Source organism: Erythrolamprus reginae, chromosome 6, assembly GCF_031021105.1.
Source record: "Erythrolamprus reginae isolate rEryReg1 chromosome 6, rEryReg1.hap1, whole genome shotgun sequence".
NCBI classification, from domain to species: domain Eukaryota; kingdom Metazoa; phylum Chordata; class Lepidosauria; order Squamata; family Dipsadidae; genus Erythrolamprus; species Erythrolamprus reginae.
Window position 1 is genome coordinate 51,821,517 of NC_091955.1, and position 27,361 is coordinate 51,848,877.

Sequence of the window (27,361 nt, forward strand, 5' to 3'; positions counted from 1 at the left end):
TAAAAATTTACTTGCCAGACATCTCGCTATGGGGCTATCCTAGTCAATAAGAATGGAGAAATTTAAAGAATTGTAAACATAACAGTACTAAAGTTATGGAATAGAATAAACAATTAAAAAGAAAAAATGAGAATACAACATTGTGAGAATAAAAGATTGAAGGGGAAGCGAGGTGAAGAGATGGGGTTTGCTACAAAAGTAGGAACTTCCTCTAATGGGATAGTTATCTGAATAGTAACTTTAAAATATTTGTTGTGAGCACATTTAACTGTAAAGCATTGTAGCATTTATTTGTCTCAAAACAGAACCACCAAGACCTTATAAAAAGCCAGCACCAGTTTATGATACTAGTGGAACATTACTTGTCACAGCCACTACAATTACTATTCACATGCCAGTTTGCTATTATAATGATGATCATGGGCCTATTAAGAAAATACAAATTCTTGTTGCAGAAGCAGGAGGTATGGATTGCTTTCTTCTTAAAAGGAATTTATGAATCTTCTTTCTATTTCTACCTTTTCTGAACCTCTATTTGTCTTACTTGCTCATGGAGATTTCTGAATTTTGGAGTTCTTCATGAGCTACATTTGGATTATAAGTGAAAATGAATGGCAAAAAGAATGTGATTCATAGAAGATATTCTACTCAGAAGAATTGAGGGAAAAACTAGCAACAAAGAAAACAGAAATCTTCCTGCCATTGGTTTTACTCCATTTATTGAACTCAGTATATAAATTTTACAGCACTTTGTGATATCATGTTTAATCAAATAGTAGCCCTGTCCTCATTTATTAATAAATAATCTTCTTTTCAAATTAATTGTCTGAGTAGTTAAATTTAAATAAATTAAATGAGGACATGATAATTATATCAAGTTATTCAAACTTGGTGATAAGTGCTTTCAATATTTGTTTTTTCCCCACATCATAATTTTTGGTGTTATTTGGAGGCAGCTGTTACCCTTTTTATTTAGGAATAGAGATAAAAGTATTTAAAGATAGTTATACATACATAAAATTACAATTCTTTTTGATTCATTAACAGATTTCAAGCAGTTACACTCAAATCCACGCCCTCTATAATTTCATAAATACCAAATTCAAAGATTCGAAAACTATCACACCCCTAAAAGGGCCTAACAATGAACAACTGTAACAATGAAGCTGTTAAGGCCAAACTCTTTAATATGTTCAGTTCAGTCTTTGTCAACAGCAATGGCTGCTGCCCAACATTTCCTAATCATACCATAACTAATTGTAACAATTTACTACATATTGATTATTATAGATAACGCTGTAATGGCACTCCATAACCTAAAGCCATCTCTATCTATTGGCCATGATGGATTATGTGCCTGCTTCTTTAAAAAGCTTGCCATTGCCATAGCTGAACCTCTATGTACAATTTTTGAAGTATCTTTCAGAACCAGCTCCTTGCCCAACCTATGGTCATTAGCTATGGTCATACCTATCTTTAAAAAGTAGGCTAGTAGAAAATTACAGACCAATTTCATTATGTTGCATCACCTGAAAAGTCATGGAATCAATTATAAACCAATCAATCACTCTCCACTTAGAGACAAACAACTTGCTTTCCAACAAGCAGTTTGGTTTCAGGAAAAATGTGTTATATAATCTGCAGCTCCTACACTGCAGAAACATTTGGACCACACATCTTGACCAGGATAAAATAATAGACGCAATTTACATAGACTTCTGCAAAGATTTTGATTCAGTGGTGCATAATAAACTACTGTTAAAACTGAGTTCTTACGGCATTTCCTGATCCCTGCACAAATGTATAGCAACATTCATGTCAAACAGGCAACAAGTAGTCAAAATAGGGAGGGTCCTATCAAATCCTGCACCAGTTAACAGCAGTGTACCCCAAGACAACATTCTAGCATCCACATTCTTTCTGCTTTACATCAACAACCTATGCGATCATTTTAAAAGCAGCTGCATCCTCTTCGTTGATGATGTAAAAAATATTAAACACCACTAACAATGCTTCTGCCCTACAAAGCTTAACACTTGTGCCTACCATCCTTATCCTATTGTCCCCATTTATTTGTATTCATTTCCTTCATTTATGTTAATATTCATACTTCTATATGCTATCTTGTACATGTTTGACAAACAAATAAATTAATAAATTTTAAAATTGTATACCTTAAATCAGGGCTTTCAAATTCCTGGCCCTTAGGCCAGATTCATCATGCACTGGCCACGCCCATGCCTGTGTTAGCAAAGAGAGAAAAAGTCCAAATTCACCACATGATGATGCTGTGATGATATGAGTTTGACACCCCCCTATAGTTGTAACTGTATGCCTTTGTATTCTGCACTGTAATTTATTTGATGAATTATCTTTAAAAAAAATTACAAATAAAACTGATAAATAATAAAAGAAGAAAACAAATAGGAATTATTACCTATATATCACTACATCACTTCTCTTTTTTGGGAATTCAGTTCAGAATGATGACAATATCACCAAGTGGTATGATGCATACTTTAATAAAGCAAGACCATATTTGGTAAATGAAGGCTTTCCAAATCCTCCATGTATAAAAGTGAGTGAAGGAGTGAGCACCAAAGAAGATATTTATGTAATAGGGGCTGACAGCACTTGTATGATACCAGGAAGTGAAGAAAAAATTTGCAATGGACCATTGAAACCAAAAAAGCAATATGTGTAAGTATTACTTATTTTATATCATCCATCTCACCTCAGTGACTCTGGGCAATTTACAATAAATACAATATAATGATTTTTGGAAAAATTTGCAGAGGTGAGAAAATTGACTTTTTTAATTAAGGAAAAGACCACATCTATATTTATTAAGAATTGGAAATTCTTTAGAATGTTTTGCTGAAAATGTCAATATTTAATAATATTTAATAAAAATTAATTTGAAAATATGCAGGGTTTTGCAGCAGCTTTGAATATATGTGCAGGTATTCACACAGGAATGGTTGGTATCTTCTTAAAACAGGCATACATTTTCCTGGAATTTCATAGTTGCCCTTTACAATTGCAATGTAATTTGAGAAAAAGACACGGCTGAATTGCCAGCAATTGCCAGTATGGATGTACAATGCCCAATCATGCTCCAAAGGACCATTTTCCCCTGAATCTGAAGAGTAGCAAAGCATGTCACAAACTACAAAGAAGGTGTCTTTAATTCATACATAAAATTTATATGCCGTATACTTATAAAATAAACTTGTGTGTGTATACGTATACTGTATAATGTTATGTGTTTGCTGTTTATAGGTTTAAGTTCAGAGCAACAAATATCAGAGGTCAATATACAGATTCAGACTATTCAGAGCCCATCAAAACTTTAGGTAAGGAATATTGCATAGACAATATCATTTTTAAAACTTCCTAGTAAACCTGTATCCCTGTTGTTGTAAAGATAATTCCTTTGCATCAAAGGTACAGGGCTACATTGACCACTGACTTTCACATCTCCTGTTTCTCTTGGCAACTCTTCCTATATATGTAATCTCATTTGAGTTTCTCTAAGGCAATGATTCTCAACCTGTGGATCGGGAGCCCCTGGGGGGGTGTCGAACGACTATTTCACAGTAGTCACCACAACATAAGGAACTGTATTAAAGGGTCACGGCATTAGAAAGGTTGAGAACCACTGCTGTAGGGCAATTACCCCCAACTTTTTGGGCATCAGGGACTGATTCCAGGGAGAAAGGTTTTTCTGTGGACCGAAGGGAGCATGGTTTTCTGTGCTGCTTGCATTCAGTGGATGAGGTTTTGTTTGTTTGCATGGCCCAGTTGCTGGCCTGATGTGGTGCCAGTCAATAAACCAAGGGTTGGGGGGGCGGGTGCTCTAATGGTTACTTGCATTTTTTGGGAAATGTTCATGCCATTTAATAAGATACTTCATTTTTAGGCTGTAAATTTTTTTGGTAAGAAGTAGTTCTCCAAAAGGCTACCAAATTTATTAGTGCACTTGTTAGTACTGATCACTGTTATAACGACAATGTGCAGAAATGATCAGGAACCAATTGTAGTAACTAGTATATGATTTCAAATAATAGTTTGGAGTTTACATCCTAATATACTACTGACTTTACATTACAGGCGATGGGCTGTCTGAAAGAACTGTAGAAATAATACTTGCAGTTACTTTATGTATACTCTCTATTGTTCTCCTTGTGGCTGTAATATATGCATTTGCAAGGTAAGTACATATCTAGGTACACATAAATGATAAAAAATTAGAGCCACAAGGTGAATTTGTGAAATTTGGTAGATTACTAAAGAGAAGAAATCTAAATATATGAATATGCTGGTAGAAAGGCAGTGGGTTGTACTTTCTGGGGTCTGTTGATAGAAATGAATATTGCTGAAAAACATTAAATGTGATTCATAACAGCACATTTATATATCGTATTTTTCGGAGTATAAGACACACCTTAGTTTTTGGGAAGGAAAATAGGGGGGGAAATCTGCTAATAGATATTTATCTGGCTAGCGTCCTTAATCTGGTCAGATTCAGCACATTATTTTATTCCCTGGTTAGGGCTTTAAAAAAAATCCTTATTTGGAGAGAGTAACAATGAAAGAACTTGCAAGCTACTAAGAGCTGGGAACATTGTTAGTACCTGGTTAGGAGAAATCAGTATGAATATTGCCAAGTATTCATAGCTGATGTGACAGCAGAAAATGAGAGTAGAAGTTATTTCTTGTAGTAGCCTTGATTTTTTAAATTTCTTGCTATACTACTAAAATTGAAATATTAATGTTTATTATATACAGATAAATGAAAAACTGCTATCTATTTGAAGTGTAAATCTTTATAGTGATACCGCATCGCTAAAATTAAAAAAAAATAACAAGCAACAACATTTTATATTGATATTTTTCTTTTTATTGAATAGTTATAGCATAGTTTCCATATTTCAAGGACTTTGTAAACTGAAGTGTGATACTGTGCAAAATCACATGGAATGAGTTTATTAAAATCCATTTTTTATATAGTTATGCATTGGAGAACGTGTTTCAGAAAGGCTCCAGTGAGCTTGAATTTTATGAATAACATTAAATTTTGCATTTTATTCAATATCCTTTGTGTTGGTTTAGAATTCGTCAAAAGCAAAAAGAAGGGGGTACATATTCTCCACGGGATGCAGAAATTATTGACACTAAATTTAAACTGGACCAGTTGATCACAGTGGCAGACCTGGATATGAAGGATGAAAGATTTACACGGTAAGCAAACTCTTTAGGCAAAACAGTAGTTCTGGAGGTCTGAAGCCATGACCCTATTGTGACCTTTTACTTGTTTAGAAGTATCTGCGGTATTCTTATTTGCACAGGTCACAAAGATCCTTTTTCAAAGGGTGACCTCCAGACACTTCTCTCAGGAATTTAGATAATCATTTGGTCTTCTCCATGTTGGGATAAGAGAGAAGGGCGCCTTTATGTATCATGCCCTGCTATTGCACATTATATCCCTGGGCTGAAGTAGTTTTTGATGCAGAAATGTAAAGGCACTAATAATGCTCTGATATAGTATTGGTCCGAGAATAATTCAGTAACATATTACTCTCTGTTATCTGACAGTATCTCTGAAATCTTTCAGCAATCAAGTTCAAGCTATAGTTTGACACACAGATTCTGAATTTGTTTCAGGAGATCAGAATTCATGAATACTCATAATTTTCACCATATGGCTTATTTCAGCATTAACTTTCTTTACCAGATTGTTCTGAAATTTAAGTAAAAGTATGAAGAAAATTAAATGGCTAGCTTATAACAAAATATTTTACATTACTCTTCAAAAGTGTTTCTGCCCCATCTTTTATTGAAGATTTTTTTGCCACTAATTCTAATGAATTTACCTAGAAGGAAAATATATGTTAATGTATTTTTACTTAACTTAGTGAGACATTGCTGCTATCATTTGCAAGATTTGTGACAGAACACAAAAAAACTCATATAGAATAGAATAGAATAGAATAGAATTTTTATTGACCAAGTGTGATTGGACACACAAGTAATTTGTCTTGGTGCATATGCTCTCAACGTACATAAAAGAAAAAGATGCATTTGTCAAGAATCATGTGATATAACACTTAATGATTGTCATAGGGGTCAAATAAGCAATGAAGAAGCAATATTAATAAAAATCTTAGGATATACGCAACAATGATTAGGTTATCCTCCAAGATTTTGGTAACTTAAACTTTTTGAATCTACTCTTATATAATTTGGGAGAAAAGAGAAAGAAGAGTCAAGAAATTACGCCAGAATGATTACTGAAGCTACACTGCCATGCTTTGTGTAATGGCTCCCAAAACCTTTTCTGCTAGTATAGTTGTCTATGTAAAGAGATTGGGAACCATTACTTGCAAATTGCATTGTAGGTCTTGACCCAAAAAATATTTTGAATGTGTTTTTAATATGTTATATGTTGCAATATTAAAGAAGATTAATGTGGAAATTTCATTAAATGTTTTTCCCCAAAATTTTATTTTTTGATTTATTCACAAATTTACATGGCTGCCCAATCTGGGCAGAATGGTGATATCTGGTTTCCCTGAAAATAAGACCCAGTCTTATTTTCTTTTGGGCTCCAAAATAAGCACTAGGACTTTTCAGGGATGTCTTTTCTTTTCCTGTGTACCTTAAGAATACATGGGAGGTCCACTTCTTCTGTTTGCTTATGGCAGGGCAGGAGGTCATGTGGCAGGGCAGGAGGTCATGTGACATGTCAGTGCTCCTACCGTGAGGCAGGGGTAGAGCTGGCCCATGCGCCCCATACTGGCTTACTTCAGGCAGACCATCCAGACCCCGACACTTGCCTCTCCTCATGGCCATGGCACCAACATATTGCTTGGCTTCCTGCTCCCTTGAAGCTGTGTGAGCAAGTAGAAGAAATGGACTGGCAGCCTGTTATATGAGGTGAGGCAGGTGTCAGGGCATGGATGGGCTGGCTGCAGGGGTCCTGAAATGAGCCAGTGTGAGGCTTGTTGGGCATCTCCTCATGACCATGGGACCACAAGCACCCAGATGGAATGGGCAGCCAGGTGGCTGCACAGGCACTTAAGTAAAGCTTAGTTTGGTGGTAGGGCTTATATTAGGTACATGCACAAAAAACCATGGCAGAGCTTATTTTCGGGATAGATCTTATTTTTGAGTAAGCACAGTAACTCCTACCGGTATTAAAATGAAGGGATTTAAATTCACAACTCTAACTTGTAATTTATCAGTCTTCAAAAAATTTAACAGATGAATTTGCAGAAAAACTGGTGGTTTAGCGATCCTTCATCAATAAATGTCATTACTTCAAATAATAGAACAGATACCTCAGCTACTGAGCTGAACCTACTACTACTAACAGGTTATTTTAAGTGAAGGGACAACATTTTGGAATTTGAAAATTAAGAAATGTTGTTTTGGAATACATGAATGTGCCTCATTATGCATAAGTAATCACCAGAATGGTTGATATTTTAACCAATGCATTACAGTAATGACCAGGATCTTCCACCAGGCAGTAGGAACAGAAATTAAAGCAGCCCTGTTATGGATTTGTTGTTTGATCTGTATCATATCGTAATATCATATTTTTAAACATGGAACATTGTTTCATATGGTTTTATTCCTTTGTGCACTGCCCAATCACCCACTGTAAAATCAATAGATATAAACAAATAGATGGCTGATGACTGTTTATAAACAAATAGTCCTTTATGATAATTCCTATCTCAATGGTGCATATTATCATGAAAAACTGTTCATTTGAATAACAAAGCTGGTTTCTATCTGAGTACTTAATTACAAGTGGGTTTTGTTTCCAGATATTCCTCTTTTTTCTTTAGACGAAAGGAGATATTTATCATCCAGTAAGTTATTGCATGGCTAAAGATTCAATGCGTGGTTTCCAGTGTGATGTGTTCACTTGGGTGATCCTAGATTATGCTGATTTTTGTTTGAAATAATAATTTTCTTAGCACTTCAGATGAATTTTATATCAGTTCACTAGTGATGACATTGGTTTTTGTATCTTGCAGAGACAATGCAGGGTTTTTCCTGATGACATAAAAATCAATTTAATCATTATTAGTGCTATAATAGCACATGCATAATTTAGCATAATATCCTATATCTAGCCTGCCTCCCCGCCCTTCCCCCCAAATATGGTATTTGGTACCCTGCCTTGGATAAATCCATTTGGTGTTTTATAAATACAACTACAATTGAAATTGTATAATGCAACAAAAACAGCCTTCAAGAAATAATATATGTCAAAGGCTCACATTATGACCACAAATAAGTATGAGAGAAGGGGAAGCATTGTTTGTTTGTATGAGTTTTTGTTGTTGTTAAATCACTACAAACAAAATCACATTGTGGACACTTAGGCAAATCCTGAAACAATAATTAATTTGTTCTGATATGTGAAAATATAAAGGCCTTCTAAGTAGATCCCTTTATTTCTGCTGAAATTATAGAAAAGTTGGATTCAAACTTCATATACAGTGTATTTCAGGTTTAGCAAACTTGGATTGACCAGTGACCAAAGCATCTTTTAGTTAATTCTAATTTATTCCAATTCCAATTATTCTAGATGATATTTGGAATAAATCAAGATTCAGAATTTCACAATGCAATTTTCCTAATTTACAATTTCCTAATCACAGGAATATCCGGGATAATCCTGGCTAACCAGATAAACCTATTCTAGCAATCATCATGACCACAAATTCATAGGGTTGGAAAGCACATAGAGAGTTATGCTCAAATGTCATTTAGAATATGTTAGAAGGAAGGAGATGGCGACTGCCATTTTAATGTAGATGTGATTTCATACCTACTGGAGAAATTTGAAGGCATTTTTAGAAATCAGTTTTTTAAAAAATATATATAATAGCAGAACTATGAGTTTCAGTATAATACCTCAGAAACTAAGCTGGGAAAACTTCAAAACTATCATTTCAATGGCATTTTTGATCCCTGTTTATTTATATGTATTTTCTTCTTCTGTATAAGATACATAAGATAACAACTCTATTGATTTCCGTCTTGCAGACAAAACATTTATTTAATATAATGTATAATGTTACAGAGTTTCATTACTTGATTTCAAGACAGAGGCAGGCAATCCAGAGTGAAAGTTTAGACTAAATGCTTATATTTTTAGTTGTTTGCGTTGGTCTTTTCTTGTTTTGAATTTGTCAGCAGCTAGTGACTAATAAATTGAAGCTGAAAATTACAAACAAACAAATTCAGGGTTATTCTAATAGTATTACTTTACATTATTAGCACATGTGTTTTAAAAATTATTATTCTCAATTGTAAATAACTTACAAAGTGTCCATGGGATATATGGAATATATTTATTTAAGTAATTAGATTGCTATGAAATAATTTAAGCTCTAAACAGTGGGAATGAAAAAAAAATTATAAAGACTATGACTAAAGATTATGCTATATTGTTCTTAAAGAGACAGACCAATGAAGATCTTAATTAACTTGTTAATAACATTTCCATCACTATTCCTAGCCAGTACTCATATTGCTTATGAGTTAAGCCTTTAGTCTACATATTCATTTCTGTGGGGATTTTTGAACAAGATATAATTCCCAACAGTTTTTTAAGTGATTGACCCAGAGAGGAGTGCCGGTCACCATTGCCAACATAAATAAATGGCTTATGTTGATTCTATATCTAGACAAATAACTTGAATCGGGCAGGGAAGAAAGTCATACTAGATGTGAAACTGAGCCTAGGCTCTAAGGCTCCATCTATCTTTCAAAATGTGATTAATATAGCAAAGCTCTGATAAACTGTTGTTGTATATAGAATAGCCTTGATGATCCAAATGTTTTCCCAAAACATGATGGAAGATTTGTGGGCTAGAGTCATTTGATTTCCTGCACAAAGCTGAAACATCTTGCAGTTTTGTTGTTTGCAATTATGTTACAATATCAGCAATGGGTGAATTGGATGGTTGAAAATAAATCATCTACACAATATTTTCTTGATTCTGTAACTCAAGCTTTTCTAAGATAAAGTATACCAGATAAGTCTTAACCATTAAGGCCAGAAGAATCAGGTTGAACAAAGCTTCTGTAAATCTTATTACTGAGTGCTTAGCAAATTAGCATTTCTTTTACTCAGTGAGTCTGTAATCATTACATAATATATTTACTCAATATAACTTAATCCCATTCCAACCGCCTATAGAACCTGATAGTCTTAATCATATATCATTTCTTGATTTAAAAATTTAGTGTTTGGGTGCCAATCCAGCTCCATAATATTTTTCTGCTTAAGCAAAGCTTCCTCTTTTAGTAGTTGGCAAGGCCTGATTGTCTATTGAAAAGCAGAATGAGAAATCAGTGAACAGTGTTTTTGAAATAAATAGTAATTATGCAAAGGTTCATGCTCTTATCCTTGAGGAAACTTGATCCAGAAGTGAGATGGAAGCTTATTCCCATGTAAGTGGTTCATGGTTATATTAAATTACATTTGTCATAATTTGATATTTTATTATACCATGGTGAAATTTTACATAAATTCCCAAGGAATGAAACCCCACCTTAATATAGTGGCACACATTGTCCAGATCAGGTGGCCAGTAAAGCAGGATAATATAGGAATAATTCCAAGTTTCCTTCATAAGATTGTGTAATAAAAAGAAATGTTCTTTATATTTCAAAATTCTTAGTCTACAAATCTTTCAATAATTCATACTGTAATACTATACACACTTGACTGTGAATAAGCTTTACTTAATGCAGTTCCAAGTGAAACCCACATAAGCATTATCTTCCAAAAATCCTTCAGGACCAGCACACTCCCCAAACTATGGTCAAAAGCAGTAGTCATTCCCATCTTCAAAAAAGGAGACCCTTCTCTCGTTGACAACTACAAACCAATATCACTATGCTGCGTCTCATGTAAAATCATGGAATCAATTATATATCAATCTATCACCCTTTACTTAGAGTCTAATAACCTACTCTCTAACAAAAAATTTGGATTCAGGAAGAAATTATCCTGCAACCTACAACTACTCCACTGCAAAAACATATGGACTACCCAGCTAGATAAAGGAAAATCCATTGATGCAATTTATATTGACTTTTGCAAAGCCTTCGACTCAGTGGTCCACGACAAACTACTCCTAAAACTCAAATCCTATGGCAACTCAGGATTCCTCCACAGCTGGATTGCTGCATTCCTGTCAAACAGGCAACAAGTTGTCAAAATTGGAAGCGCCAATTCCACCCCCATCCCTGTCAAAAGTGGCATTCCCCAGGGCAGCGTGCTAGGTCCTACTCTCTTCATTCTCTACATCAACGACCTCTGCGATCACATCACAAGAAACTGTGGTTTTTTGCCGATGATGTAAAACTTTTCAATACCATGGACAACACATCTACTCTCCAAAAAGACCTCAACTTTGTCTCAGATTGGTCTAACACCTTGCATCTTCAAATATCAACAACAAATGCTCTATTCTCCACATTGGGAAAAAGAACCCGAACCTCATATATAAATTGAATAAACAAAATCTCACAGCCAAACCCCACTCAGTAAAAGGCCTTGGAATTTTAATATCAAATGACCAAAGTGCCAAAGCCCACTGCAACAATATCGCCAAAAAGGCTTCTAGAGTTGTTAACCTGATCCTATGCAGCTTCTGCTCTGGCAATCTCACACTACTCACCAGAGCCTACAAAACTTTTGCCAGACCCATCCTTGAATACAGCTTATCTGTCTGGATTCCATACCGCATCTCGGACATCAACACCCTTGAAAATGTCCAAAGATACTTCACCAGAAGAGCCCTTCACTTCTCCACTCGAAACAGAATACCCTACGAAAATAGACTAACAATACTGGGTCTAGAAAGCTTAGAACTACAACGCCTAAAACACGATATAAGTATTGCCCACAAGATCATATGCTGCAATGTCCTGCCTGTCAATGACTACTTCAGCTTCAACTGCAACAACACAAGAGCATGCAACAGATTCAAACTTAATGTTAACCACTCCAAACTTGACTGTAAAAATATGACTTTAACAATCAAGTTGTCGAAGCGTGGAACTCATTACCAGACTCAGTAGTATCAACCCCTAACCCCCAACATTTTCCCCTTAGACTATCCACAATTGATCTCTCCAGGTTCCTAAGAGGTCAGTAAGGGGCATACATAAGTGCACCAGTGTGCCTTTCATCCCCTGTCCAATTGTCTCTCTTTTATCTCATTAATATTTTCTTCTTTTCATATAACTTCGCATGTATTTTTATATCTTTTTTTGTTCTTTTCTTTATATATATTACTACATGTCTATTCTCTTCAATATATATTGTGTATTGGAGAGATAGATAGATAGATAGATAGATAGATAGATAGATAGATAGATAGATAGATAGATAGATAGATAGATAGATAAAGCAATTGTTGAAATATTTCATTTTCGTAACCCAGAATACCTATATTCATAATGCCTAAGCATTGTATTGCATCAAGCAAAAATAAAAGATCTAGATTTACATAAGATGCAACTGTGTATCTAATTTGTCAATAAGTGGCATGCTAACTCATACCCATACCAATTCCTGGTTGGATTACTACTCTACGCTGCATAGGGCAGTCCTTGAATACTATGCAGAAACAACATCCGATGCAGAATGTGGCAGCATGTGTAGTTGTGACCCTTTACACCACTACTGAACAACTTGCACTGGGCCTCCAGTTTATTTCTAGATGCAATTCAAGATACTCATTATCTCCTATCCCCTAAGTGACATAGAACTTGCAGGAATGACTATTCCTGAGGGTATTGGTGACTCATTATGCTCTGTTCTAAGTCCTACGCCATTCATCCTCTGATCACATGATCCAAAGTGAAATATATGCAGCTCACTTTAGAAAAACAGAAAAAATAATGTGCTTCATACACATCCATGCACGACACTTTAGTCATTCCATGTATACTTAGTAAAAAATACAGTCTCTCTTCTGAAATTCTTAAAATTATCTACTGAATCAGGTTATGTAATTAGGAAATTCTCAAACATTACAATGTGTGGATATAATTTTTAGCAAAATGGCCACTATTACATTGCTAATATGTTTCAATTTATATGCTGTTTTCAGTGGTACCTTGGTACTCATTGGTTCCCAGAGTGACAATGAGTGCCAAAAATAGTGAGTGCTAACCATATTTTTCCCATAATGAATAATGTAATGAGTCACAAGGCAGCCAACACCAGCAGTTTCTAGTATGTGCATTGAGTACCAAACAAACAATGAGTAATTATCATGTCAAAATGCATTGAGTACCAAATTTTGAGAGTTTCAAAGCACTTGAAAATGTTAACAAACATCAATGTAAGTGACCCCAAGCTAGTGCTCCCTAAATGAGTTGGAGTCAACCAAATCAAGAAAGGTCTACCAACATACTATCACATACCTAAATAGTACAATAAAGTATCATACCCTATTTTAAATCTAGCAGACATTGATTCTTTAAAAACTGAGACATCATACTGGAAATTCCTTTACTAAAGCATAGAGATTAAGGATGTATAGAAATTAGAAATTTTCTCTGAATGACATATAACTTGGTTAGAGAGGAGTAACTAAATTGTGAAAAATTTACCTCACTTGCAATAGGGATAATGTTCCTTTGGGGCTGATTGAGGCTAAATATCCTACATACCACAGTTAATTTTAATTGCCTTTTCCACCTTTAGTGGCCTTGCTATGTTTCTTAAGGCAGCCTATCCTTTTTAGCTTGCAAAAATAATTTAAAATAATTGATAAAAATGAAATTTTAAGTACTTTTAAAAAGTGAATCATTCAAAAATATTTAATGTCATTTGACTCCTTATTTTTGACTTTGGTGAGTCCCGAATCAATTTAGCCTACAAAAAGTTGCCTGACTCACAACTTACAGCTTCTTATCTAACACAATCTCTGTTACAGGTTACTTAGTTATAGAAAATCCATCAGGTAAGTTCAGTTTTATGCTGTGTCTAGTCTGATAAATTGAAATGTGTGATATATATTGGTATACTTGTTAGAAAAAGTTCCAAGCTGTGTATAAATCATAAAAGCATGACCAATTGCATGGTAACTGGAGAAATGCTTTTTCTCTCTCTGGGGTGAAGCCTGCATGTCTGTGTTTTAGCTTGGCAAGTAATATAGGGATATTTAACTCCTAGGGGTTTAAAAACCATGTCATTATAGGAATGAAGTCACTGCTATATTTTATGTATCTAAAGCCCTGCATTGTATAAAATGGTTTCTGTGTGACAAAAGATGTATTATCTGCTGGATTTGAACTGAAGGGTGATTTTACAAATGTGCATAAATATCAAAAGATTGCCTTTGGGAGTAATCACATTTGTAAAACAGTTTGTACACAACAGTTGCAGGCTGTCAAATAAATAGTATAAAATTTAAGATGGAATTCTATTATTTCAAAAATGTTCCAAATGTAAACTTAGTCTTTTCTTTTTAATTGTTTTATATGCATAAAAATGGTACATCAACTTTCCAATAGAAATGTGTTCATTTTAAACTCCAGATTATGAATTTTCCTCCTTTATTTCAAGGCCAATAGGCAAGAAATGTTTTCTGCAACATGTTGAAGATCTTTGCACAAATAACAACATCAAGTTTCAGGAAGAATTTTTGGTATGTTACCAACAATTGTCACAACATGCAAAATCTCCACTTGTTTCATGTGTACTTTAATCATTAGTATTCAATAAATTGTTTGCTCACATTTGATTTTTCACATGGAAATCAGTGTTATATACATATTACTTCTCATTCCATTTGATCAGAAGAGTTCATTCTCCTTATTCATTCAAGCTATTCATTCTATATTCTCTTTGGAAATACATTTTAGCTGACTTCAAACTTCTCTGAATACATTCACAGTACGCAACATAAATAATTAAATCTTTAGTATATCATACTCAGTGGTGGGCTACGAGCCGGAATGTTAAATTGCGCTCGCCACCGTGGCTCGTACGTTCTTGCAAGACCAGTGCGATTTTGCTGCTGCACCTGTGGAGGTAGCAAAATCGTGCACGGAGCCGCAAGTAAAACTTCGCCGAAACACAGGCGCAATTTTCCTACCTCCACACGTGCAGCAGCAAAATCGCGCTGGTCCCGCAAGAACTTACGACCCACGGCAGCGAGCGCAATTTAGTGTTCCGGCTCGTAGTCCATCGCTGATCATACTCTAACATAACCATAAATGAAGTCTTATGGATCAAAGTCTATTGTCCTTGAAGGCAGTGGGATTTCTTCTAAAGACCTGCTGGGAGATCTTGTAGCAATTGGTTGACCAATGCTAAGCTAGATTGGCAGGACATTGATTATAATGCAAGAAGTGCTGTGCTCCAAATCACATTATTCCCATTCAGTTTATTGGGAGGCTCCTTCCCTCCTTCCTTCCTTCCTTCCTTCCTTCCTTCCTTCCTTCCTTCCTTCCTTCCTTCCTTCCCTCCCTCCTTCCTTCCCTCCTTCCTTCCTCCCTCCCTCCCTTCCTTCCTTCTTTCCTAGGTTTTATGGTTCTTAACATATATTTTATGAGTCTGTTCTCTCACCCATACCACATTCATCCATAATTTTCCCTCAAGCAGCCTGCAGACTCCTTGACTCTGTGCTTCAATTAAATGTCAAAGGAACTGAAAATTAAAAATTGATTTATATCAAGGAATGTCTGCAGCTTGAAAACTGCAGAGGGAAATAAAAGAGACTACAACTACCTCCTCCACTATCATTCAATAAACAATTTGTTAATTCTAAGCCGACCTGAAAATGAGGTAAAAAGTCTGGGGCCTCTTGATACAAATGAAAACCATTGTGAAAAAGGGAAATATATTTTGGCATAGTATTAATTGGAAGTGTTCATGCTACTACCTGTGTACTTTTTTTTTGTGCTGAAAACGTAAGTAACCTAAAAGTCAAAGCAGTATATATATATTATTTTTTAGGAACTCCCCAAGTTTCTTCCAGATCTTGCATTAACTGATGCTGATCTTCCTTGGAACAAATCTAAAAATCGTTTTCCAAACATCAAACCATGTACGTAGTTGTTTTGCTAATTATATTTTTCTGAAATTAATTTTTAAATACTACCATGTCAAAATTGCTTGTATCTTTTTTGATTATACAATCTGTTGAATTAAGCCAGGGGTGGGCTACTGCCTGGATGGGGGGGGATGCATTGGGGTAGCAAAAATGGAGCTCCACCCCAGAGCACCCAATTTGCACTGAAAGATGTTGAAAGAAAATGCATAAGCCACGCCCACAGTGTGGTAGTAAAAATTTTGCTAGCCTTTCACTGGATAAAGCCATCTCTTTACTGATTTCCTAAAGAAAAATATTTATGTGGAAATTCCAGAATTTTATTTTTGTTATGAACTGGATGAGAGAGACATGTGTGTCTTCATCTCTGTAACAGTCTATTATATCTCAAGTAAAGGGAGGATATTATAAAGGAAGTCCTCCCTTGGGGCTTTCTCAGATTAGGCAGGCAGAGAGTGTGGAATAGTAGAGAGATCTGAAGCAGCAGATTGTACACTGCAGTGGCAGCACAGGAAATAATACAGCCTCATGATTTCTTAGCTTTGTAATATAATCCATCCTAATTATTCTTCTTGGTCTGTGTACTCTGGGGTAAAATAAAGTTATCTAAAAGTGCTGGATCCATCTCTGGGTATGCTCACTTTTTCTTTGGAACATGATGATGCTTTCTAAAGATACTTGTAAAAGTGGTATGTAGCTGATCCAGGAAAGATCAGAGTAAATAGATAGCAATTTAGAAATCCAGGATAGATTTTATCACAGGACTCAGGAGTCTGTCTCCCTCTGTAGTCAACACTGCTTCATTTTTCACTTATTAAGAAAAGAAATGCTACTATTATTTTAAGCATTAGCTGTGATGTGAGATGGGGACAATGCATTCTTTGGTTAATGTAGCCACATTCTGTGCTATTAAGTGTTGAGAACAGCTGCTCCTACTATCTGCTACTAGTACAGGAAATATTCTGTGCTCAGGTTGACCTGAGCTAATATGCCTAAAGCAGTAGCAGGATAGATACTTAGAGTTTATCTTTTGATTGTACATATACTCAATAAACCATTCTATTGCATATTTATTAACATATGCACTCAGCCAAGATTCAATTTGATTTTGCAATTTAGTTTAACTATTCAAAATCACTTTGAATTATTTTTGTTAAATGATTACATTAAGACCATGCTTTTGCGGATGTATGATTGTGAATGTGAACTATGTTTTAAAGATTTTGGGTTTTTAGATTAGTTAATTGATTTTAAATTTAGACTTAGGGTGTTTCTATTGTTTTTCTTACTTCCCGAGTCTTCGGAAAGGGGCAGCATAAAAGTTTGAATAATAAATAGATAAACAAACAAACAAATGTATCTGTATCCAATCAGAGTAGCCCAATGAAACATGAGTTAGATTCAGATACCTGCTTTAATCCAACAATTGAATAGATTGAATTGGTTATTTGATTGAAATGTTTTCTAATTGAAACTTTACATAATTCTATTATTTCTGCCATTACATAGTAATATTCGTTACTATTCAGGATATGTTCTGTTTGAAACATATAACATATTCAATTTTGAATGTGTTCAGGAGAACTACATAGGGACATAGAGACATACATATAGATTTAACTTGAGATAGAAAAATCAGCACAGAGGAGTTGAGGGGAGAGAGAGGGAGAGAGAGATAGAGAAAAAAAATCTTTTTCTTTCGGTATGTGAAGAGACATAAGTTTTAAATTAAAATGTTTATCCTAAGTCATTGTTAATGAGTATATTGCTTAATTATATTAAACTCAACAGTGGTTTTAATGGTTAAAAATAAAATTGAAATAATAAAAATAAAATTTAACAGATATTATATATGGATGCAAGTATGTAAAGAGATGGCAAGTTGTTTCAAGTATGATGTTAGCTTATCATTAAAAGTCATATTTCCTAAAATGGTCTATTTGTATATGCTTGTATACATATGTATAGTATATATGTATGTACATATGTACATAGATACACTGACTGTTATCTGCCTATCCATTTATTCATCCATTGAAACTTTGGAAAGATCCCTTGATTTAATTTCTTTTGCACAGATAATAATAATCGAGTGAAGTTAATGCCTGATGCTTGTATACCAGGATCTGATTATATTAATGCCAGCTATGTATCTGTAAGTTTTTAACCATTTTAAATTGTAACTGCCATTCTTCTGCATGCCACTTGGTGATTTAGAAAGACACATATTTTTATGGAAAAAATGCATGGATTTTCTTTTACTCTCTCCCTCTATTACAATACAATTACAGACTAATTTCAGTCATCATCAGATTTGTATTTTATTCATTTGGTTCATATGTAAAACAAAAATAGTACCTTGAATTATACTACTAAAATTTTATATTTCAGTTTTCAAGAAAATGTTTCATGATTGCCTGTTCCATCAGTTCATAGAATATTTTAGTTTCTTCGGCTTTTAAGCTGCAGTATGATTATCATATTTCAGCTAAACACCTAGACTAGTTGTCTGATATATTTTAAGCTCTTGGAAGCCAAATCCTTCACTTTAAGCTAGGGCAGACCACTCTGGATGCATGCAGTAGAAAAATAATAATAGTGGGATAGGCAGTGGTACATCTACTTAAGAACTTAATTCGTTATGTGATTAGGTTCTTAAGTAGAAAAGTTTGTAAGTAGCAGCAATTTTTCCCATAGGAATCAATGTAAAAGCAAATAACGCATGCAAATCCATTAGGAAAGAAATAAAAACTCGGAATTTGGGTGGGAGGAGGAGGAGGAAGAAGAAGAGGAGGAGGACAGTCGCTGCCGAAGGAAGAAGGTGAAGTGAGGGGAATCAAAAAAATCCAGAACTTTAAGGCTTTAAAGTTTAAAAAGAGGGACTCTGAGGCGGTGAGGAGGAGCACGCGCCTCCCATACACCTGGTGCGAGGCTGCCTCCCATACAGTGCGCCAGAGAGAGAAACTCAGGGGGAATGGCAGAAAACTGGGCGGGCCTTTGTGTCACTCTCAAATTTCCTGGGAAATTTTTCCGGGCTCAGGTTCTTAAGTCGAAAATGGTTCTTAAAAAGAGGCAAAAAAAATCTTGAACGCCTGGTTCTTATCTAGAAAAGTTCTTAAGTAGAGATACCACTGTATTGTGAAATTTGTTTTCTTTAAAAGATTTTATACTGCAAACATTGTGTGTAGAGAAATGCCTAATATTTATTTTAATTTTTCTTCTTGTTCCCCCCAAAAATATTGTTGATTTTGGGTTTATTTATTTATTTATTCAATCTTTATGCCACCCTTCTCCTTAGACTCAGGACGGCTTACAACATGTTAGCAATAGCACTTTTTAACAGAGCCAGCATATTGCCCCACAATCCGGGTCCTCATTTTACCCACCTCGGAAGGATGGAAGGCTGAGTGAAACTTGAGCCGGTGATTAGATTTGAAACATTGACTTACAAATCTACAGTCAGCTTCAGTGGCCTGCAGTACAGCACTCTACCTGCTGCGCCACCCCGGGTTGCAAGTCATTCAAAAGAACTGAATAAAATATTCCTAAATTTTAATTTCTAATGTTTGTTGTAATTTTAGCATATATTTTTCTACAACATAAGAGAACCTATGTGGTTGAGGGTTGAACCATGAAGTTTTTGGTGCCCCTTGAGCTTCATTGTTTGCTTGCAGATATTTATTACCCAACTAGGTACCATTGGTTTGGAACTGAAATCTACTGAATTGGGCCAGCTGTTATGCTGTGTCCTTAACCAATGCAATATTTTGAGAATTTGGGAGCTACATACTCAAGTAAAAATTTCTAGATACTTATAGGTCAAGAGACAGACATTTTGCAATATATTGCAGATTTCTTTGGGAGGATGATTGTGTTGGAAGCACTAACATGCTTCTGCAGAAAAGGGCTTGCTAGTGACATCATCCTTGCCTGTGGATGCCCAGGTATGGTCTCCTTTCATGTCCCTGTGAAGTTGCCCACTGAAGTTGCAGAGGGAACTGGAGCATGTGGGGTCTCACCTCACCCCACAGCAGCAGAAGGTTTTGAACATGAGTCTGCTGATTGGCAGTGCAGCATTCTTACCTTGTGAGCCATTGCGGTCCTTAGATTTTAGATGTTTAATGTCTAATCATCACAATTTTCTAAACTACATATACATAGAAATTCAAGGAATATAGACCATTTAATTAATACTATTAGAAATATGTATTGTATTCAGGGAGTATTCAGGAAAGGTAACTTTGAATGTCTACAGGCAAGAAGACATGTTAAACATTTTACTGAAAATGTAGCTGAATATGATCTTTCTTCCTTTTTTCTTTAGCAATATGTACTAAGTTTCATTTTTACCTTAGGGTTATTTATGTCCAAATGAATTTATTGCTACTCAAGGACCATTACCAGGCACAGTGGGAGATTTCTGGAGAATGGTATGGGAAACAAGAGCAAAAACTGTTGTTATGCTAACTCAGTGTTATGAAAAAGGACGGGTAAGTTACCAATATATGGGTTATGGATGTATTTGAAGACTAACTATTATTATACATTCATTAAAATAATGGTATGATTTTATAAGCCATCATATTGCACCCTGACTGCAGATAAGATGCCATCAATATTGGCCTGAAGATAACATTCCAGTTACTGTCTTTGGCGATATAGTAATTACTAAATTAGTGGAAGATACTCAAATAGACTGGACCATCAGAGATCTAAAAATTGAAAAGGTAAGAATAGATTTTATTTAAACTTCCATATATTATGTGAAAATTGTAATCTGTCTGCAGCTGTAGTGTCTGATAACATGTCTTATTCTTATGATCATTATTTAAATTTTTCGATTAATATATCTTGCCTTTTATGATTCCCAATATTGTGATGTCATCAAATTATTTTCTGTAAAGTTAGAAAAGAATATTTAGGCATTCTTTTGTCTTATCCTGCTGTTGTAGTATTATATAAAAACAATATATTATGGAAAAAAATATGAGTTTTATTTTCTGGGAAATTGAAATCCAAAGAACAAGTTATTCATCACTATAATATTTTAATTTGTTGGCATGAAAGAATTATAAATCAAAAACAGATAAAATGTTCACTAGCATTACCCAGGCACAGTGGGTCATAATGAAGGGGGGGGGATGTCCATTAAATTAAAATATAACTTAGTAATGTGATATCAAATTATGCTGAATTATATTGGCTTTTACAGATAATAATAATAATAATAATAATAATAATAATAATTTATTAGATTTGTATGCTGCCCCTCTCCGATGCTTTACAATGCCTGATATATCAGTTCAGTTGACAATAGATTATGAAAAATATTTAGAAATCTGATATTTAAGAATCAGTAAACTAAGTGATATTCCCTATTCTGTAATATTCCCAATGATTCTATGTTATTGATTCTTGAATTCTGTATCAAGAGTCAACTGTAGTTTGTTCTATTAACAAAATCAAAACAATGAGGTACAAAATTAATATTTCATTCCAAGTAATAATTACTGATTGAACTGCTTATCAGGCTATGTAAACAAACAATTTAGGCATTTAGGTGTACAATACATCTTAGATGCCTATCTTCTTAGGTAACAAATATCTTAATAGATTGTCACCAACAAAATCCCATTGTAGTTTATCCCAGTATGAATGGTCTCTCAAATAAATATTCCTCTAACACTAAAGAAAAAGTACTTTTCTTTGCATATCTTAACAGCATGGGGATTGTATGATGGTACGCCAGTGTAATTTTACTGGCTGGCCTGAACATGGAGTACCTGAAACAAGTGCATCATTGGTCCACTTTGCAAAGCTGGTCCGGGGCAGCCGATCACATGACAACACACCCATAATTGTTCACTGCAGGTAAGCAGATTTTTAACAGATCTCATTATGTTAAATAATGGGATTAATTAATAGAACAGAAGCAATGGATTGAATTCCAATATGGAGCACAGAATCTAGGTATAAATTAAGAACATTGAAATTTGTGGTGAAACCAGTGGTGGGCTACTGCATGGTTGCAAGGGTTCGAGCAAATCCTTAGCTCTGATCGCTGTTGGGCCTGCCTACCCGTCCTTGTTCTATGCTATCCATTTATATCTTACTTTCTGGCTTGTTGACTGGCCCAGCTGCATACTGCGCCACCTGAGCTGCCTGAACTGAGCCTGTTTGAAGCTCCATTTCTCTCCCAAAGAGGCAACCATACTCACAACCAGTGAATTCTTTGTTAAAGAAAGTGCAGCCCACCTCTGGTGAAACCTTTTTAATATAGAGCAACAGACATATTCAAGAGTTCAAGGTTTCAAGTGCATAAATCATAGATTGGTAATAGGTGCATAATGAATTAGGTATAATACTGTAGCTACAATTATAGTAAAAATCTTAATATAAAATATAACATTTACCATAAATCTAGAATTGTATCTAGGTTAAAACTAAGTCCCACCTGTTTTGACTATGTATTACAGATAATACAAAGAATTTACATGATGAAAAGTAATTTATCTACAATATTACGATTACCTAACAATAATTATTTTGCAGTAATATTTAATCAGTTCGTTGTAATCCAGTTCAGTGTAATCGTGATTTTTAATTAAAAGTTCCAGACATTTCCATGTGTGATTCACTCCTACTTCTTATAGTGCTGGAGTTGGAAGAACAGGAGTTTACATTGCCCTTGACCATTTAATACAGCACATAAATGACCATGATTTTGTGGATGTCTATGGACTTGTAGCTGAACTAAGAAGTGAAAGGATGTGCATGGTACAGAATCTGGTAAGGTGTTTTAAAATATATGAGGTGGCTCAGTTCTCAGATTGCAGGTGATTTCTCAGTATAAGTAACTTTTTTTCTCCTCCTTCTCCCTCCCTCCATCTGTCTCTTACTCCCTTGGCATGGGGGAGAAATATTATGAGATAAACATATATAAATATATCAATTTTATTTGGAATCCACAATGTCACTGAGGTATGAAATAGATATTTGTTTCTATTTTTGTCCATCTTTGAAAATCCTAATGTTTTTAATCCAGTAAAAAAAAGAAAACCAAAAAGGTCCATATTTCTGAAATAATGTTAACAACAACTGATGATAGTAATGGTGGTATTATCGTAGGGAAAGGAGCACAGTAACTCACATGGTTAGAACACTGGTTTGACAAGTAGCAAGCCCATGTTCAAGACCCAAATTCTGCTATGTGTGACGGAATGATCTTCCATTATTCTCTGCAGCCCCTCTCTACCTAGCAGTTCAAAAGGGTGCAAACACGAATAGATGAAATACATGCCACTTTGGTGGGCACATTAACAGGGACATGAAAGAATCCCCCAATTGGACATCCTCTTGGTAATGGGGATGTCATCAGTTAATCTTTGGAGAGGGATGGCATATAAACAAACAAACAAACAAATAAATAAATAATCCGGAAGTGCCTTCGGGACTTCCGACACAAATGTGTGTGATGGCAGGAGAACACTGAAAATAAAAGAAACCATTTATTGTTAAAGCCAACACTTAATATAGATGAAGGCATGAATGATTGAAATATATATAAACTTTCTTCCCAACTTGCTAATGTCCAAAACAACACTCAAAACAATCCTTTGCCAAAGTTATATGTTCATTATGTTCAGCATATCACAGAAGCAATACATATGTTGCTTGAGGATTGTTCCTCATGTAAAGTGCCTGATTACCTTTAGAGCAAACATACATTAACTAGAAACATGAGAAACTTTGCTTCAGCTCTAAAATAATAAGCATTGGATCTTCTGAACCTGTAGGCCAATCAGCAGCCACTACTATGACTTTTTCTCTCTCCTTATTTTAATCTTTCTGGTGGGGGGGGGGAAATAAGTAGGAAACTGATGATCTTTCTAGTCTGATTAATGTTCCAGTCAATAAAGATGCCTTGGTTTAACTGAAATTTTGTTCTTTGCTTGGTGATGCTTGTTTGGTGATTCCAGGAAAATCCTCTTTATGGAGTCATAGATCGCATTATGTCAAACTATGCCAAACCTATGTTGCAAGATATACTAAACTGTTTTAAAATATAGCACTGCTTCTTGGATCTCAGATCAGATCTGATCATTTTGCATCAGCTCTTTGAAGGGAAATGTCCGTTCTCTTTTAGATCAATTCTACTAGTGACAGGAAATCAGGATTTTGCCATGAGTACTTCCTTAAGATTTAATGGGTTTGGCACAGTTTTATTTTTATTCACCTGGAAATTCAAATTGGGAGGACACTGTTCTTATAGTATATCTAGAGCAGTGGTTGGTGGCTCCCGGTTTGGACTGGTTCTATAGAACCAGTAGTGGGAATTTCCCCATGCTTGCTGAACCAGGAGTAATTGCCGGTTGGCCACGCCCCTGAACTGGATCTAATGGCGGACCGATAGGCACTTTCATCTTGTTTTTGGTTTCTGTGCACACACAGAAGCTACTTTTTGCTTCTGTGCATGCGCAGGACTTTAGTTTTTTGTACTGCACATACGCACAGTGTACAATGTGCATGCACCTACACGGCACAGGAGGAAGCAAACCGGTGGCAAGGTAAGTTAGAACCCACCCCTGATCTAGAGGAATGGTCCTCAGAATTTCAAAACTCAAATAAAAATTTCTCCAATATTAGTTTCTGTGAGACTCTGAGACATTATCTTATTCACATGAGAACTTAACACTGTGATAAAGCATGGTCCCCTCATCCTGTCCCATCTTCATCCTGTGTCCTTCTTCATTATATATTTCTTTGGAGAAGCTGCAATAAGAAGTGTGATAGAATCCTATCTAACTAGAAGAGGGACTTCAGAAGAACCCCAAAATATAAACTAGTAAGAATGTTGCTTTTTCTAAAAGAAAAGTATCCTGAGTATTAAATTCAAAAACTACCTCAAAACAAGTTTAAGTTAGCGCCAAGATATCTTTGAATAAAGCTTAACCATTTTTAATTTTCATACTTTCTAGGCACAGTACATATTTTTACACCAGTGTGTTCTGGATTTACTGACAATCAAAAACAACCAGCCTATATGTTTTGTTAACTATTCAGTTTTGCAAAAGATGGATTCTTTGGATGCAATGGAAGGTATATAAATGTATTTTATCAAAATTATTTTTCAAAAAAAATGGTAGTGCATTTATTTGTGGCATACTTGAAAATTATGAGAATAATTATTTATATTACTTTATTTGATGTTTTTGTTTTTAACTTTTTGGATAAAATCCAAGGCACTATCTTTGCACAATTAAACTCATGAAATTCTATTGTTTTCTTTGTAACCTAATTGTTGATGTCAGCCAGAAGTACTTTCTTATTCAGAACTTTTTTTATCTTTTAGCCTAATCCTCTTTTTATTCAATAATAATGGTATTCCCTGGCTTTGTATTTTTATTCAGTCATATACTTTTGTTTTTGCTCTCTGTATCTTTTCTACAAGTCTATTACCTTATTGTATATTTTTTTTATTTCTTCACAAAACTGAGAGCAAAAGCTCTTCTAGTAAATTTCTTTAAGTGACAACTTTATGATCTGATATTTTTGGCCATAATGAGTTATCTCATCAGTATCCAGATTTCTACTAAGATAATAAATTATTTCATTGCACTATTCATGGAATTGTCCCCAGACATATCCTGTCAATTCCCAGATCCAATAAAAATACTTTGCTATTGGGATCCATGATTTTGCCCTTTTATCTATTGGATACAATTCTTGCCTTAGTTCTACCAACCTCATTTTTCAGATTATCACCCTATTTTTCCTCTTTGCTTCATTTCTTGTATTTTTACTCAAAATACAAAATGTTTCTTACATGCCCTTTGATATCTTTTTATCTCTACATACTTACACATACTTTTGTTTTAATATTCTAGAGGATATATTGTACATAGCCATGATGGCGAACCTATGGCATGAATATTGAGCCATATCTGAGGGCACGTGAGGTGTTGCCCTATGTCAGCTCCAGTACATTTGTTCGCACTGGCTAGCTGATTTTTGGCCTTCTGGAGGACCGGGGGAGCCATTTTTGCCTTCAAACTCCTGAAGCCTGGGGAAGGCAAAAAATAGCACAATGGGCCTCTCAAAAATTCAGAAATGAACTTCTGATAGGCCTGTTTTTCACCATCCATTGGCTCCAGAGGTTTCAGTGAGGTTTCCATGCAGGCATGGGGAGGAGCGCAAGGGGGGGGTTGTGCATGCATGCATAGAGGAGGGTATAGCGTTAGGAGGGTGGGCATGTGTGTGCACACTATCGCAGGCATACAGATCCTTTTGGCACCCAAGCAAAAAAAGGTTTGTCATCACTGATATATGGACTATAGAATGTGCATGTAACAATTAATAAATCTACCATGATGGTTGTTTTAAAAAACAATAAGTATCTTGTTCTTACATTGATAATGGAAGCATAAGAAATCAATGTAATATATTTTAAATACTTATGTAATTTAAGATTAATATGTAAAAGATTCAACCAGTGTTCTGTTTCTTTTTTAGGTGATGTGGAACTAGAGTGGGAAGAAACTACTATGTAAATACATGGATGAAAATACTTTCCATTTTAAGAAACATACGCTTGTGTTCATGTTGCTGTTGTTTCACAACAGGGGCCAAACTATATCCCCATCATACAAATGATTATAAACAAAAATATTTTTGTAGCAAAATAAAATTATAATAGTTGTTTTGTATTCCATGTGCCTTCACAAATTATATAAATTATTAAATTATAATTTTATACCGAGTAAAATCTCATTAGTATAATAAAAATGTACACAGTAGGGACAATCCAGCAATATACATTATAATAAAATACATATTACAAGACATTCTCAGTGGTTGTAGATTTCTGTTATTTTTCCACTTTTTTCTAACAATAACTAATATAATATTGTAATCCATGATAACCTGCCATCATAATTATATTTTTCAGTGCTAATGAGTAAAGATATTACACACATTTCAATAAAAAGGTACCAGTTATAGTTTCTAACAGAAAAACCATATCATATGGATCAACTCTGATTGGAAAAGAAAGTCTCTAAGTAAGTAGACACCAAGTCATAAAGCATTAAAAAAAATAAAACTAGCCACTTTAAGTTGCTTCTGAAAATATATTGGATAGGCAAGGCAGACGGGCATTAAAAAGTACAATATGCTTGTAGGAATAACTACCAGCGTTTGTTATGAGCCTGAGTGATCTTCGAAATCCTTATGTAGACCACCTTGCATTAATC

General features: G+C 34.8%; 1 protein-coding gene across 1 annotated transcript in view; it reads left to right on the forward strand.

The window, feature by feature from the left end:
• The window catches only part of PTPRQ (protein tyrosine phosphatase receptor type Q), a 115,817-nt gene extending 88,864 nt beyond the window's left edge, over positions 1-26,953 (forward strand). The window contains exons 47-61 of the mRNA XM_070754648.1: positions 306-464; positions 2,478-2,700; positions 3,283-3,356; positions 4,114-4,213; positions 5,116-5,244; positions 13,989-14,015; positions 14,621-14,702; positions 16,016-16,106; positions 18,188-18,264; positions 20,465-20,599; positions 20,711-20,836; positions 21,832-21,980; positions 22,763-22,898; positions 25,088-25,208; positions 26,622-26,953. Of these exons, the coding sequence (XP_070610749.1) occupies positions 306-464; positions 2,478-2,700; positions 3,283-3,356; positions 4,114-4,213; positions 5,116-5,244; positions 13,989-14,015; positions 14,621-14,702; positions 16,016-16,106; positions 18,188-18,264; positions 20,465-20,599; positions 20,711-20,836; positions 21,832-21,980; positions 22,763-22,898; positions 25,088-25,208; positions 26,622-26,659 (1,667 nt within the window). The 3' untranslated portion in view covers positions 26,660-26,953. The remainder of the gene's footprint in view (positions 1-305; positions 465-2,477; positions 2,701-3,282; positions 3,357-4,113; positions 4,214-5,115; positions 5,245-13,988; positions 14,016-14,620; positions 14,703-16,015; positions 16,107-18,187; positions 18,265-20,464; positions 20,600-20,710; positions 20,837-21,831; positions 21,981-22,762; positions 22,899-25,087; positions 25,209-26,621) is intronic.
• Positions 26,954-27,361: the final 408 nt, after the last annotated feature.